Raw genomic sequence first — 15350 nt, 5'->3', positions numbered from 1 at the left:
GCTCTGTTAACTGAATATGGAAAATCTGCAACCTCCTGCCCCTTTCCCCTCCTTTGGAAGAAGGTTTTCTGAATTAAAATACGCAAGTTAATGAACAGACCTGCCTCTTTTGTGCAACTTTTTCTTCGTAGTATGTGATGCAGGTGGTATGTTTTTGTCCCCCTATGTATTGGCCCTTTCTGTTCAGTGTTTTTTATTTGTTGGGGAGGGGGGTTGAGTTCTTTGTCAGAGATCTTGTTGGGAATCATGAAACCTTTCCTCGGGGAGCCAAACTGTGGCTTGTGCATGTTTACTACAGTCAGGTGATGGGCTTATCTTCAATATGGAAATGTGGTTCATTTTAACAACCTAGAGTCTTGTTTTGTGTCTGGGAATCCCCTTCCCTGTGGGCCATATCCTTTTATTAAAGGGCTCTCATGTATGGTAGATTCTGTACTGTGCTTGTTCATAACCAAGTCAGAGCCTAAACATGGACAAGTCAGCTTTGCCAACTTAATAAACTTGCAGTTTGTTTTATTAAGGAGATTATAGGTGTATATGAAGCAAAAGCTATCATGCTATACGTGGTTGTTGCTCAGCCCATGTGTTGAAATAATGATTGTTCCATAGCATAGGAAGGAAGGATCATCTGCCTTGGCAAAACTTAATTTACTGGAACTCGTAACTATTACTTTTTCCTGCACAATGTTAAACAACACCAGAGTGGATCTCTGTCAACTTAGGAATGAAACAAAAGCACTCTTTCCTCTAATATGTGTAGCTGCATGGCTTGTCCATAAAGGAAGTACCTTGTTGACAGTGATACTTGCCATATTGCCAGTTTATTCCTGTTTCCGTATTACAGTTTCTGTTAAGGCATGGGAGGAGGTTTAGGAATGCTTGCATTTAGAATAGATACAAAGCATAATTCCTTCATTGAGACTGACAGCAGGTAAGATGTGTGTATGCTTGTGGTGTAAGGAGTTCTGTCTTTTGTCTTACCTCATCTCATAAAAGGACAAAATTCAGTGTTTAGCACAGTTCTTGTTAAGCCATTGCATTAACGCAGAAAATAAGTTTGTGGCACAGTCAGAGACTGATCATAGTCTGGGAGAATCTGACAGTGTATGGGTAGATCTTCAAAAAGATGGTTTATATCTCAGTCATCCTCATAAGTCCACAATAACTAAAATAAAGCTTTTGAAAATCAGAGATTGTTAGGTGAAGACAAAAATGAAGAGCATGAATGTCTACTGTATAGTGTGCTGATCAGGTACAGTGCCTTGTCCTTTTCAAGCTTCTATGCAACCTTTAGTCAGAAGCTGAGATACCACTATTTGTATTTTCCTCTACTTTGCTGGGTTTTTCTTTCTGGTTTCACAAGTGTAGCCCATAATTGAGTATTACTGGGAAACTGGCAATGTATTCCTTATGCAAGTGATAGTTCTCATTAATGTTAAGGATCCTCACACGATTCCCTATTGTACTGTGTGGTGGCTTTTAAATGGGTGAAAGAAAAGATGCAGATGTGGTCACACCTGATGTGCTCCATGATGTTTTGTCATCAGGGGTCGAAGGAGATTTTAGGATTGTGTACAGGCTGATACAGAATGCAGAAGGGGTGTGCAGCATTGCTAGGGGAAGAGGAAGGAGATTTGTCCTGACCAGGCTGGAGAGAACTGTGAGATAAGACTTTAGAGTATGTAGGGGGCTTTTCTTTTTTTTTTTCTTTTTTTTTTTTCTTTTCTTTTTTTTTTTTTTTTTGTTTGTTTACTGCTCTCCAGCCTCTCTGTCAGTTCGGTTGGGTTTGGGGTTTTGGGCTTTTTGGTTTATCTTTTTTTGGTTTGGTTTTTGAGGGAGGAATATGGCTCCTTTTAGATATAGGGAGTTCTTGTGTGTCAGCTGAGAGAGATGGCAGGGTGGGAGTGCTTCCTTTCTCCTGTGGGTGCAGCAGATTGCTGCACTGCTGGCACTGATGTCATTAGCTTGCAATACAGATCTAAATAGGATTCTTTCATGAGAACCTTCAAATAGTGCGAGTTTGACAACATCTTAATTTGAATTGAAATGTCATAGAATTTTTAGAAAAAAGTTTGTAACTTAATTTGGTATTTAGCCAAATAATGGACATCCTTCAGCTAATGAACTAAATTAGAAATGGTGCTAATTTATTTGAAATGTCTTCCATTGAGCATCTGTACTAATATCTGTAACTCTTCTTTTTAGGGAGTTGGAGGCTCATTCTTCTGTAACTGCTAAAACTGTCTGTTCCTGTACATAAAGTGATAGCAGTTGTGCTTTCTCTGCCTTACCCTCTATTCTGCTTTTTTTTTATTGTTCATCTGCATCCTCTTAAATTTTTAGGAAAAGAACCAGGCAGGTTGCGATGATTTGGGTTTGTGCTTATATACTGCTGAGTTACAGAATTAAAAGGTATGTAATTGATGTTGTAGCTGGGAGCAAGATAGTCACAAACCACATGGTTGTGGCTGGCCTTTTTTTCCAATGAGTACATCTTTAGCAATACCCATCTAGGATTGGTTGAATAATTAATCAATATCCTTGATTTTCACCTTTGACTGACATGTAGGTACCTGGTCCAACAAGTTCAAAACCAATTAAAATCTTCAGGTTTTTTTTCTGGATTTCATTTGCCCTTCAGAATTACCTGTAACGTAGGAGACCGGTAGTTGTGCTTAAGAAAAATTGAGTTCTGGACTGTAGGATGAGAATTGAAGGCCAGTATTAGTTTATTGGCAGAGCTGCTTAAGGGGTAAAAAACTACATTTGCTCTCCCACTCTTTCAGTGATGTTGGTTCTTGCTTTTACAAGCAGTCAGATTCAATTACACAACTTCTTCAAAGGATGGAGAACCATCTGCTGAAGTATTCTAAAAAGATTAATTTATTTGTAGCAGTAGTTCTACTTGCAAATACTGAGCAAATGCATGCGTTTTTTGGCAGTCAAAATACAAGACAGGTTTTGATAGAGAAACAGACTTAAGTGTCTTCATGTGTAAGGGGTAATAAACTACAGACAAAGTAGGGAGCTAACATTTTCCCTGTCATATTTTTGCTCAAATTCAAAGCGTTATGTGCAATAACATAGAGCTTTTCGAAACCGGATTTTTTTTCTTTCATCACAGAATGCAGAATACAACAATTGTTTCTGTGTGGTATGATCAGAGAATAACTGGTAACCTAAGGAGCTGCTGCCTGGGTGCCTGTGTGCAGTAAGGCATGGGTACATTGATGGACAAGAAAGTCTAAAAAGGCAATTAGCATCTCTAGCTGCCTACACATAGTTAGAGGAGGATCAGGTCCTATGGGACCAAATTTGGTGAATTTGCATTTGGATGATCTGCAAATGTGGTAATTCTCAATTACTTGTGGTCTTTATCACTTTTCCTTCTAAAAGGTTGTGGTACAGAAAAGACTCATCAATTCAGTTGGATTGCATTTTAAGTGTACTTGACTTACCTCTTTTTAATTGTGATTCCTAATTTTCTTTGTAGCTTGTTAGATCTGACAGAGCTATCATTACAGAAGAAATCTGTAGCTCCATGTAGAATGTTTCTATCAAATCAGGTAGTCTCTACTGTTGGAGCTCAAGCCTAGTTTAAGAAAGGCCAGAAGAAAGGGAATATTGGAAAATGAATCCTTAAAGAGGATTCAGTTGAGTATGTGGAAAATAAAACACTATTGTCTAAAGCGACATAAAGCAATTTGTATGTATTAAGAGAAAAAAGGAACACACACACATGAACACACAACTAATCTCATTAGTTGGTGAGAGCAGAACAAGAAGGATAATACTCCTAAGCACATTAACTATTTTATGGATATATTTAAGCTACAAAAATAGCAAGAGAGAAGATGATTTCTAGGAGCATATTCTGGAGTCTTATGCTGTTGTTGACAGAACACTGAATCTGGTCTGCAAAGTGCTGTAAAATACTCAGGCTTCAGTGTAAGGACCTCTCACAATTCTTTCATTTGTGAAGAAGTGTGGTAGGGTACAGCATGTGAAGGAGTTGTTTTAAAATTCAAAGTTACTCTGATATTTGGATATTTTTAAAAGCTTGTAAGTCATTGCTTTACACAGACATCTAAAAGGTAATATGTCATTATTTGATTATGGTTAGTCATAATAAAAGTTTCTGAATCTGGTGACCTTTCACTATAGAGGAGCATAAACAATAAGATGTGAACTGTGGTAAGTGTCTGAATAATTCTGAAGTTACCATTATCATCTAAAGCATTAACTTGTAGAATAAGATGGCAAAGGAAATATCTGAAAATTAGTTGAAGTTTCAGAACTCTTAGAACTTTTGATGGCTTTAGAATGTGTTTAAACTGTGTATGGAGATCCTCAGTGTGCTGGAACATGCTCTAAAACATTTTTAATGGATTTCATCACTTAAAAATCTCAAGCATTTAGACTGTCAATTTTGTACTATGTGGTTTTAAAATAATTTGCTATGGAGGCTAAAACCTGAAGAGGCTGTTTGTGATAATCTCCAGCTGTGTTTAGTAGTAATGTGGGGTTTCAGTTTTATTGGAGCATAAATGTTAATGTAAGCATGTTGTGTTTTCACTGATTTATTTTTTCTCCCTCTAATATAGATAATAAATGATATTCAGTAGTCAAGATAAATTTGTTTTGAATTTGATAAATCTGACATCAGTCATCTTCATATAAAAATATGTATGTTAAGTAAGCAAGGGAGGTCTTAAAACTAATTAAACCATCTGAATTTTTATTAATGCTAAGCTGGGAGCAGTTGTAGATGCTTTAAAGGACATGCTCAGAATTGAAAATGGTCTTGATAAATTTGAGAAACAGGATAGACAGACTTGTGTTATCAAGTCACAAGTTACACGTCTGAAAAGTGATAGGATGGTAAAATGGTAAACTATTTTGGGGACTATATCAAGAGAGGCATTTTTCTCAATAGAGAGAAAAACCTAAATGCTGGTGAAGCCTCACCTGACTGTAGCTTTTTGAGAGATGTAAGCAAACCAAGTAGCTCTGAAATGAAAGCAGCAAGAATGACTTGGTCTTGCAGATAGAAGGAAAGAAGAGTCTCTGGTACCCTTAAAGCTTGTCTACAGAAAATAGTCAATTATTTTCCTTTTCACAGGTTAAGAATTAAAAAGGCTGTACAGTCTTAAGAAAAATTAGGTGTTGGAGAAGACAGCCTAGGGATGCTGAAACATTCCTTTCTTACTCACTCTTGCCTTCTGGGGGCGGGGGGTAAGAGTATGGTGGGAGTCTGGATTGTATCCCTGGGGTCCATGGGTTGACCGGTCAGCCATGGGTGGTCTGTGGGAAGCCTCCCTCCTTTTTCTCTGCAAAGATGAATAGGAATTATCTCGTACTGTTCTAGCTTCTGGACTCTTCCCGCTTCATCTGTGTGTGTCCTGCGGCTTAAACATGAAATGCTGTATCCATATCTGCACAACAACAGTCTGTATCATACCTTTCTCTTGTGTCAGCAGTTCAGCTTTTGGAATTGCTGTATCAACATTTCCTACAAGGAGGGTCTCAGTGAACATGGAGCACTAGTGCTGACAGGGCTGGGCTGCCCAGGATTAGGTGGTCTCTCAAGGTCACGCACTGACCTTGCGCTTTGAAAACCTGAGCTCTGTATTTCAAAGGATCTTTGACTTAATTACATAGTTATGCTGTTTATCTTAACATACAAAAAGAGCTTCAGCCCTTAGGGAGCATGTGCAAACCACTCCAGGTGTCTTTCTCTGAGGGTATATTGTTCAGTATAGTGATACTGCACGTTAGCTGGTGGGATTCTTCCCACCTGAAGGGAAGCACAGAGAAAATAGAATGAATCCTGTGTTATAAATAATATGTAAAAGTAACTGATTGGTTACAAATATCCTGGAAAAAAAAACCCAAATGACAATGCTGTCTAAATATTAATAGGTTTTTCTTCTTCCTACTGTTGTTGCTGAAAACTTTGGTGTGATTCAAGACTGTAGAGTGAGAGGGTAAGCCTGAGATGTTGTTCCAAATAATGGTTATTGGGAAGAAATGCTGGAAAATGTAAAAAGAAAAAAAACACAACCACAAACCAACCAACCACACACCCCTAAATCACACAAAAAAAGCCCCACTCTTGGAATTTGACTTTGAATAGCAATCACAATCAAATGCTTAGTGTGAAAACTTGAATTTTCCTTCTGGGGTGAAAAAACTGCAAAGATTACTGGAATAATTGTGATACAATGGATAAGAAAATAATAAAAAATCCAATCGGCAGGAACATTTCCAGTATATTTTGTCTCATGTAGTCAGTGCTGTATTGCAGGTGCCAGAAGATGCCGAAGATTATTTTTTTTCTATGTGCAAGGTTAAATCTGACTCTTTTATATTACTGTGTTTCTTTAACATGGACACTTATAAAAACAATATATGCAAGGAGATGCTCTGTGGTTTGAGGGGTAGTAACTAAACACTGCCATTTTCTTGCTGTTCCCCTCCTCTCCTGAATGCAGATGAAGTGTTCCTTTATTTAGCTGTTCACCAGTGTAAACCACTTACAATTTTTTTTGGTTGATCCCTTTTTCTTCATTCCTTCTCTGTGAAGAAAATGTACAACTTTAGTTAGCCTTGTTAGATTAAATTGTACTCTTCTTACATTGCCTTTATATGAGTAATATAAAGTACACTTGTTTGTGGTGAGCTGTGGTGCCACTGGACTCTGTTTCCACCAAGTTACTAGGCCAGGATTTACTGTGTATGTCTTAGTTGCAAAACATACTAGGAAGATTTGAAATGCATTTTGTTGGCCGAGGCTTATTTTTATTTTAGACTTCTTCCAGAACTGTAGTCTGTTAAAGGGCAGGGTGTCAGATCAGGTTGAAGGCATAATGTTTCCTTCAATTCTGAATTCTCTGTTTGTCCTTTGAATTAAAAGAAAGTTTTTTTGCAATGGCTCATGGGACTTTAGCTAGAGGATGCCAATTAACTCTAATGGATCTTATCTAGCTGAATCTGTGTGCATCAGTTTGCAGAGTTTCCTTTTAAAGCAAAACTTATGTAAAGGCTTAGATATTTCAGTGATTGCTACAACACTTCTATATGCCTAGATTACTTCTGTTATTAGTTAATTTGCACACACGTCTGCTTTTTATACAAATTGATAAGCTGAGTTTACAGTTATCCCGATAATGCTTAAAAGATAATATAGCTCATCTTGGACTGTCTGTCAGTAAATAGGACAAATCCTGCAATAAGCTTTGCCAGATGCAGCAACACAGTTTCAAAAAGAGCGTACAAGTATGTTCTGTGAAGTCTCACCTGAATCGTAACTCTCAAAAAATATTTGTCTTATTATCCACAAATATTTTTATTGTGAAATCCTGTACAGATATTTCACATATTTTAGTATCGTAAAAGTACAACTGCATTTTCAGGGTGTTCATAAAATGCCAGTGAACTGTGGGAGCACTGGGATGCCTGGCACAGAGGTGAACACTTCTGGCTGATCCATCAGTTCAAATTAGTCTTTAATTCTTTCATACGATCTTAAAAGAAGTGTCTCTCTTCTATGGGAGCAAGCAAGTTTGAATCTCTCTGGTATGGAACAAAGCATCAGCCACTTTGTGAAGTCTTTTCTTCCACAGGCTCTTGCCTTCATAACATCAAATGTGGTTTTCCTCACCTGTCGCCTCCCTCATCACATGCTCCTCATCTTTTTATTTGGCACAAAATGCTGCTTTGTCTCTGTACCCTGTCTGAATAGTATCTCCCTTTACTTTTGCTAGAGAGCTTTTGGAAGCTGTTGAATTACAAATATGATGTGAGAGCCCATGTTGTTCAGGCCAGAGTCCACATCGTTTCATATTATTACCCTTTGCGCGTAGTTCACGTGACTGCTGTGTTTGTTAATTTACTATGGGCTGGCTATCTAACCTTGCTTCATGAAACCTCTTGAAGTTGAGACAGCACAAACTTAAGAATTACTTATTTTTTCATTTATTGTGATTTATAAATGAATTGCCAGTTCTTTCCTTCCCTTCTAGTCCTACAAGGATATGAATCTGAAATAAACTTACACAGTAGAGGCCAAAAAACCAGATGCAGCTTAGATATTATGGTAACTGATACTTTGTAAAGGTTAACAAAACAAAACACTCCCTAAACCCAAAGAGTGGTTGTGTATGCATTCCTACAGTAGGTAAATACAGGTAACTTTAATATAGCTTAAAATGAAAGTGGAGGGAGAGGGACAAAAAAGGGATTGTTCTCCTGAGTAGGAGCAAGGCATTAAACTGAATGAAATGAGAAAAGGGGTGTGTATTTGGGGGAGGAATCCAGGTGTTTAGATTTTGTATTTTTGTAACCTTTCCTTGTATTTTCTTGAGCATATTTAAAATGAGTGATTTATCCTGGCATCTCACACATTTAATTATCCTAGTTTGAAAATATTGGAGATAATTGTTTCTAATTGTAAGAGAGAGAATGGATTTTAATTAATCGTAGGTGTTATAACAGCTAACTTAAGTTTATTTCACTTAAAAGAGGCTACTACTGAGCCTCTTCACAAAAGGACCTGTTTGTTGATAATGCTTGGTCATTTTTTGCTCAGTTGCATGAATGCTGTGTAGAGTAAGGAGAACTACCTGTGTTTTCCCTTCAATAGTTATTTCTTGGATCTAAAAGTAACAGCCAAAGAACAAGAGCTAGGTATGAGATTTGCAGCCAAATGTTGTAAAACATCTAAGTCATCTTCTTTATACTGGGCTCTTATTTCCCGTAATGTTATCAAAACTTACAGGCTTCTGCTGCATTTACAGCAAGAAAACAGGACAAAGTACAATGTTCTGAAGCAGTCAAAAAACAAGTCGTGGTTTCAATAGATTCAACTCCGTGCTGAGTACCTAAAAAAGTTTTGAATTTAGTAAAATATTTAACGCCTAAGGAACTTTATTAATTTTGGAGTCAGGAAGATCTTACAAATATTAAATATCTTTGCAGGAACACTTAGTCAGTCTGGATGAGCCAGCCTCGGAAGCTGGACAAGAAGCTCTGCTTAGACAAGAGCAAGCAAAAATCATTCGTTTTGAAAGGCAAGCGGAAGAGTTCCTCAATGCAGTCTTTTACAGAAAAGGTTAGTTTTAATGGGGGGAGGGGGGAATAGTGTCTCTTGTGGTCTTTTTGCATGCAATGCAGTTGTCAAAGATCTGATGTTCAAGTTGTCACTGTTATGTTCGGTATTTTTCAGTTGTCTTCTTTATATGTATTTATTAAGAGTAAAAATTGACTCTCAAGTAATGTAGCAATACAACAGTGTGGGCTTGGGACTGAGGATGAGAGTATAACATATTTAACCCTAAACCAGATCTCTCCATGAGAACACTGGTGTTTTCACTTTTGGAGAGATGATTCAGTTCTTACCCAGCAGAACTGTTCCCCTGAACCAATGTTTTAGGTGAGTGGGCTGTTTAGAAGTAAGGTCAAGTGGCAGTGGTGGTAGTAGGTGGGTAATGTTTTTTTAAAAAAAATATTTATTTTATATTAATGGAATGTGTACTAATGCAGTTTTTCTTAAAGGTCATCAGTCTTCTCACTATGAGTAGTGATTACCCACCCTATCACCATCAATTTACTGTATAAAAATTGTTGGAATAGTGCTAAGGGGGATATATGAAGAATTCAAAATGTGATCAGCAAAAGAATTGGAAAATCTGTGCTGTAGAATATGCTGAAAACAATAGCAGCAACTCAATGCTAGAAAATCCCCAAAATATATTCTCGAGAGTTGTCACTTAAACTGTACTCTTAGGAAGGCAAAAACTCATTTCACTCTTTTCTACAAATCTGAGAAATGGGAATCCAGAGGTTGCTTCCAAATGCATCTGGAATGAAAGTACATCATACTTATCAGTCTAACCCATGTGTGAGAAAATCTGCCAAATCAGTGATTCCAACCTATCTGCTGGGGGACAATGCAAGGCTTCAGTTTAACAAATTAGAAATTGCTGTAGCCAGTCCTCAGCCCTTCCTCCCAGTGACCAAAATATTTAAAGGTGTTTTAAGTAGATAACAGTATCTTAGCCTTTCTTTTATGACTCAAATGAATAAATACAAGCTATAAATTATGATGCTTCTATACTTTTTGCAATACATGCAGGATGGTAGGGAAGGATAGTTACTGCATTACTACTGATAGTTCAGATAATGCCTTTATTCCAAGGCTTCCTTTTCAAGTTTGGGGTTTTTTTTCTTTTAAGGTAAATGTTTCCTTTTGCTTTTAAATTTATCCCATCTCTCTTTAAATCCAGAAGGAATTTAAGAAAACTAAAATCTAGAGAAAATACAGGTTTCTTCCCTTTTACTACTTCTGGTGAGGAAAAGGAAGGGCACTTCCATCACTTCGAGATTGTTTATGAAAGACTTAATTCCTTTAACACTGAGCTTAAATTTTTACTTATGATGTGTGTGTGTGTGTGTGTCTTCTAGGAAAGTGTATGCTTTTCTAATTTGTTGGGAAACTAGTGGCAGATATTGCAGTGTGCTAATGAGGGGTATAATACTCTGTCCATGGCCAGATACATGGAATGAAGATAATAAAACATGTCAGATGTCTAAGGAATGTTTGAGAATTTTTTTTATTACACTCTTGTTTTCCTTCCTCTGGCAAAACTATGCTGGGTGCAAGAGTAATAAGGAAGGGGTAGAAGCCTGGCAGGAAGTCAGTTCTGAATCCTCAATGCATTGTTGTCAAGCTTGTCTGTATTTAGATTGCTTGAAATCTAACTCATGCCACTGCCATAAGATCCCCAGGCACTGTCATACCAAAGAGGACACAAAGAATGGCAGAACTCTGATGTTCCTGCATTGTTCAGAGATGCTGAGCTCTCCTGGCTTTGTGCCAGCGATTAGTTCTTTTCTTCTTTCCATCCTCACTGCCAGTAACATTTGAGACATGGGTTTTGTAGCCCAGGCAGATCAGGGAAAATGCAGATGTTCTGTGAACAGGTGCCTGTTGTATATTGAGGCCACACATTCATGTACTGAACATAAATAAGTAATTAGCAAGATCAGCGAACTTTTTGAACAGGTTTAATGTCCATTAATCTTATATCCTTTCTCTGAAATTCGTGTCCATGCCACTCTGACTCAGTAATGCTTCCTTCAAATGTTCATGTTTTCTAATGAAAGCAGGGTGGTAGAACTTCGTTGTCTGTTACCTTTACTTTGTAGCAGGATAGGACCTTTTTCTGGTTTAATGAAATCATACCTTTTTTTGTTCGATACTGCCCTTTTAAGATTTCAGTATAAAAATACACAAAAACTACTAAGGCTTTAAAGCTCAGAGGTACTGCTTTAGACTATAGCTGATAAATATTTGCTGTATTTTTTCTTCTCTGAGAATTTCCATGTTTTAGTTAGTTTTAGTTTTGTTTTGTTTTTTTTTTAAAAAAAACAAAAACCTAGACAGGAGTCAAGATAAACATCTGGTTGATTTCAAGAGGTGCTGCAGGGGCACCAGCTCATATTTTCCACTCATTTTTTTTAACAGCTCTAATCCTTAGCATTCAGGCTTTCTATTAAGCAACAAGTCTTTAATGTAACTAGGTAACTATTCTTCTGCTTGAAAATGCAGTTTTGTGTCCTGAACTAGTGAGTTTATCTTGAGCAGCACTAGAAAGTAGTCATTCTGGGCTGATTCTTTGAAGGTACAGATTACGAAGATGCATGGCTGTAGACATATGTAATATTTTATTTCCCGGTGTGTAAATATGTTCAACTGCAAGCATTACTGAATTGAATATATAAACATGGTGCACAGTAAAGGCCTGATTGTTCATTCAGAAAACACAGGTGCCATGGAGCTCTGCATTCCTGCCAACCCCGCTTGCATATGCTACAGGCACATGTCAAATGGTGTCACACAAATTAGTGTGATCATGCCATCAATTTGTGTCCCTCTGGGCCTCCCTAGAACCTTTTTATGTCCTTCAGCAGTTTATAGTGAAGAGGCTAGAAAGTGGAAGAAATGTCACCATAGCAGAACAAAGCCTCCACCTTTTTCCAGGCTAGTGTCCTTGTGGGCCATTTGGGAAGGAAGTGAGACTAAAAATGTACCAAAATTTAAGTTTGGCTCATTTCTTGGTGTCGTCTTAAAATAGTAGTATCTCATACTTAGCAAAAATAAAACATCCTGTAGATTTTACAAGAAAATGGTTACATATTTACATAAATGTCCTGAAAGTTTACAGTTATTATGCTGCTATGAGAGTATACATAGTGACTGTATAAGGTCTTAGGTGTAGAAAGTTGTGCTTAACAGGAAGGAATTTGGGCTCGATGAATGTTTAAAGCTCAATATGGTTTTTCATCAAGAAACACCGTGGCTGCTTACTGCTGCTCTCTGTTTTGTGGGCAACCCTGCTCAAACCTTCATGTCAGTCATCTCTTACACATACGTTAAAACCGGTTTGTTGGATTGATGCACTTTTGTAAAAAATGGTGGGAAAAGGCAAATCTAACAATGTAATGTCCCACAGAAGATTTTGCTAATGCATCTAATAGTTCAATTTCAATAGATTGCCTTTCAACCTGGGCAATTTCTTTTTAAAGAGGAAGTAAACACTTCTCTATTGTTCCCTTTTAAGAGCTGCTTTTAAAGATTTGGCCGGAGAACACAATCGATGTTTGAAGTGAAGTGGTAGGGCTTAGCTTCTGTGATTTAGGAGTTAGACACTTGCCTTCACATCAGGGATTAATACTGGTCTAAAATACTGATTTTTGTCAATAAATTTTAGTTGCCCACAGTCCCAAATACCTCTGTATTTATACACTATTTCATATAAATAAATCGGAATGTCGACCTATTCCATTTCACATTACTTACTAATAGATTTAGCAACTCTTCTAGAAATCTAATTACTTTTCATGTGACACATCTTGGGTTTTTGTGTATTTGCAAGTTCCTTGGGTAGCCCCTGATGGTGTATTGATTACCATGGTAGAAATGTCAAAAGGAATAGATAGAATGAGATGGAAGACACTTGAACGTTTGATCTTCGTGTGAATTATTTTGAATGATCAGAACTGTAGGGCTTTAATTCTCAGTAGACTTGTAGGGGACTGCTGCAACGTTTTCCCCTTCTGTAGCTGCAGGTAAGTTGCTCAGTTCTTGCACTGAATAACCTGTTCAATATTTTTGGAATGGGCTTCATTACTTGGTACTTTTGTTCATGGGTCTAGCTCTCCTTTACATTTCTATACCTCTTAAAGGTCTGGTTGAATATATCTGTATGTGAAAACAAAAGATGAGATTGCATATTTCTTTCAGGAAACTTTTTGAAACCTTTCTTTTTGAAAGGCTATACCAGAATTAGCAATGGTTCTTGTTCAGGTATTCTAAGACTTCAGTACGTTTTCTACAGAAACTCTCTTTGGCTTTTATTTTTTTTCCCCTAGATTTTTTTTTTGGGGGGGTAAATAAACTGACTTAATATAAAAGCTGTTTTACTTAAAGTGCTTCCTTTAAAAGAAATCTCTAATATTTGCAGACAGTCCTAGGGTCTCTGACCCCAATATTCCCCTAGTGGCCCGTGAGATCATGCAGCGAATGATCCGACAGTTTGCTGCTGAATATACCTCAAAAAATAGCTCTACTCAGGACTCCAGCCAGCCCAATAGCACAAAGAACCAAAGCCTGCTGAAAGCATCTCTGGTCGCCTCCTCTCCCACGGCTGCAACTGCTCAGAACCCTGTGCTCAGCAAACTGCTCATGGCTGACCAAGACTCACCTCTGGACCTTACTGTCAGAAAGTCTCAGTCAGAACCTAGTGAACAAGGTAGGACTCTTACCAGTGTCTTGCATCCTACAGCAATCCATTAATGGCATTCTTGTTGCAAATCCAGACAATTAGAAGGCTGTGCTTTTGCATAAAATGTAAAGTGGAAAAGCAGTAGATGTTTTTGCAGTAAAATAATGACTGCGTAGATGTGGCGCAAGAGAAGAAACTTTTTGAAAGAATGTAGGCCCATAGACATGAGTGATTCTTCTGAAGAAGGGCAAAGGGGATGGACATGCTCCAAACTCAGGATAAATGTACTGTTCCTACTGGAAGCTCTAAAAAACAGTCTGCCAAAATAGACTGTATGCTTGCTGATAAGACAAGTTCATGTGGTCATGAAAACTATAATGTTGTCTCTTCTCTGAAGATCAGTACATACTCTAACTGAAGGGCTGATTTATTTTCTTTCTGGTCATGGTGTGAGAAGAGTATCTTTTAAAAGTCTGTGAGAAATTGCTTTGTGAAGGCTGTAAAAATGATACCCATGAACTGCACTAAACTTCCAGGTTTGTGCGCTTGGAAGAAATGTCTCTTTCCTACCTTAAAAATAGACTTGTTCTGCAGAGCACAGATTGAATAACTTGTAACAGTATTTCAGAGTTTATTTTAATTCAAAAACCTTGCTTTCCATCAGAATTTTTTTTTTTTTGCTAGCAAATTCTGTGAGTGATGTAGTATGTGAACTTTTTTTTCTGAAACTGTTGAACAGAGGTTATCTTAAGTGTATCCTACTGATAGGATTAATATTAGCCCCTTTACCCTTCTTTAGAGATGTGTTAGTGCCTGAAGTCCTTCTATCACAGTAGGTTGTCCATCTGCAAGTGGAAATGGTGCCTTAAGAAAAAAAAAAAAAGCCTTTTGCTATCCCTTTATTCTTTGAACTTGGGGGCTAACTTTATGTGTCCAACAATATGCAGCTTGGGCATCTGGACATTGCACTTAAAGCACTTACTGAAAGCTGTCATGACATTTCAGTTACAAACTGCAGTGGAGGGTCAAATGTTGTCTCTCTTGAAGTGAGGAGCTGTACAGTTAGCTGATAGGCATTTGTTTCTAGCTAACTTCATTATAAATGCATTTCATGAGTGTGTTTTGCATATATGTTTATAAATGTTAAACTGTTCTCATTGTGAAACTTTGTGCTGAAAGAGAGGGAGAGAATCAATTTTACTTTTGTTCCTTTTTAATTAGAGGATGGTATGATGAAGAAAGCGTGTACATGAACTGTTCTTTAGCTACCATGCGATGGAAAAAGCTGTAAGATAATTTATAATGCTTGTAACACTTGTTATGGAATTAGAACATGTGCATATTGACTTATACAGTAATCTGTTTTCTGATGTAATTTTTGTTTCCAATTTACATTTAATGTAATTGGAAAGAGATTTTGCCAAACTTGTTAATAAGAGATTTCAGAGGCTGTCACGAAAGACTGCTAGTGATGCTTTGTGTTACATTTTGTTCTAGTGGGTTGAGAGGAACCCAGCTAGTTGTAAACTTCTCTGTGGGGTATGAGGCTGGTCCTGCTTGGCC

General features: G+C 37.4%; 1 protein-coding gene across 5 annotated transcripts in view; it reads left to right on the top strand.

The window, feature by feature from the left end:
- LCOR (ligand dependent nuclear receptor corepressor) overlaps positions 1 to 15350 on the top strand; it is an 86586-nt gene that overhangs the window by 31723 nt on the left and 39513 nt on the right. For all 5 annotated transcript variants that reach the window (XM_039385034.1, XM_039385036.1, XM_039385037.1 and 2 more), the window contains 2 exons: positions 8980 to 9112; positions 13527 to 13814. In XM_039385034.1, the coding sequence (XP_039240968.1) occupies positions 13577 to 13814 (238 nt within the window). In that variant the 5' untranslated portion in view covers positions 8980 to 9112; positions 13527 to 13576. The remainder of the gene's footprint in view (positions 1 to 8979; positions 9113 to 13526; positions 13815 to 15350) is intronic.

Source organism: Pipra filicauda, unplaced genomic scaffold, assembly GCF_003945595.2.
Source record: "Pipra filicauda isolate LSUMZ 115617 unplaced genomic scaffold, ASM394559v2 scaffold390_size662804_pilon, whole genome shotgun sequence".
NCBI classification, from domain to species: Eukaryota; Metazoa; Chordata; class Aves; order Passeriformes; family Pipridae; genus Pipra; species Pipra filicauda.
This window is presented reverse-complemented; position numbering and strand designations above follow the sequence as displayed.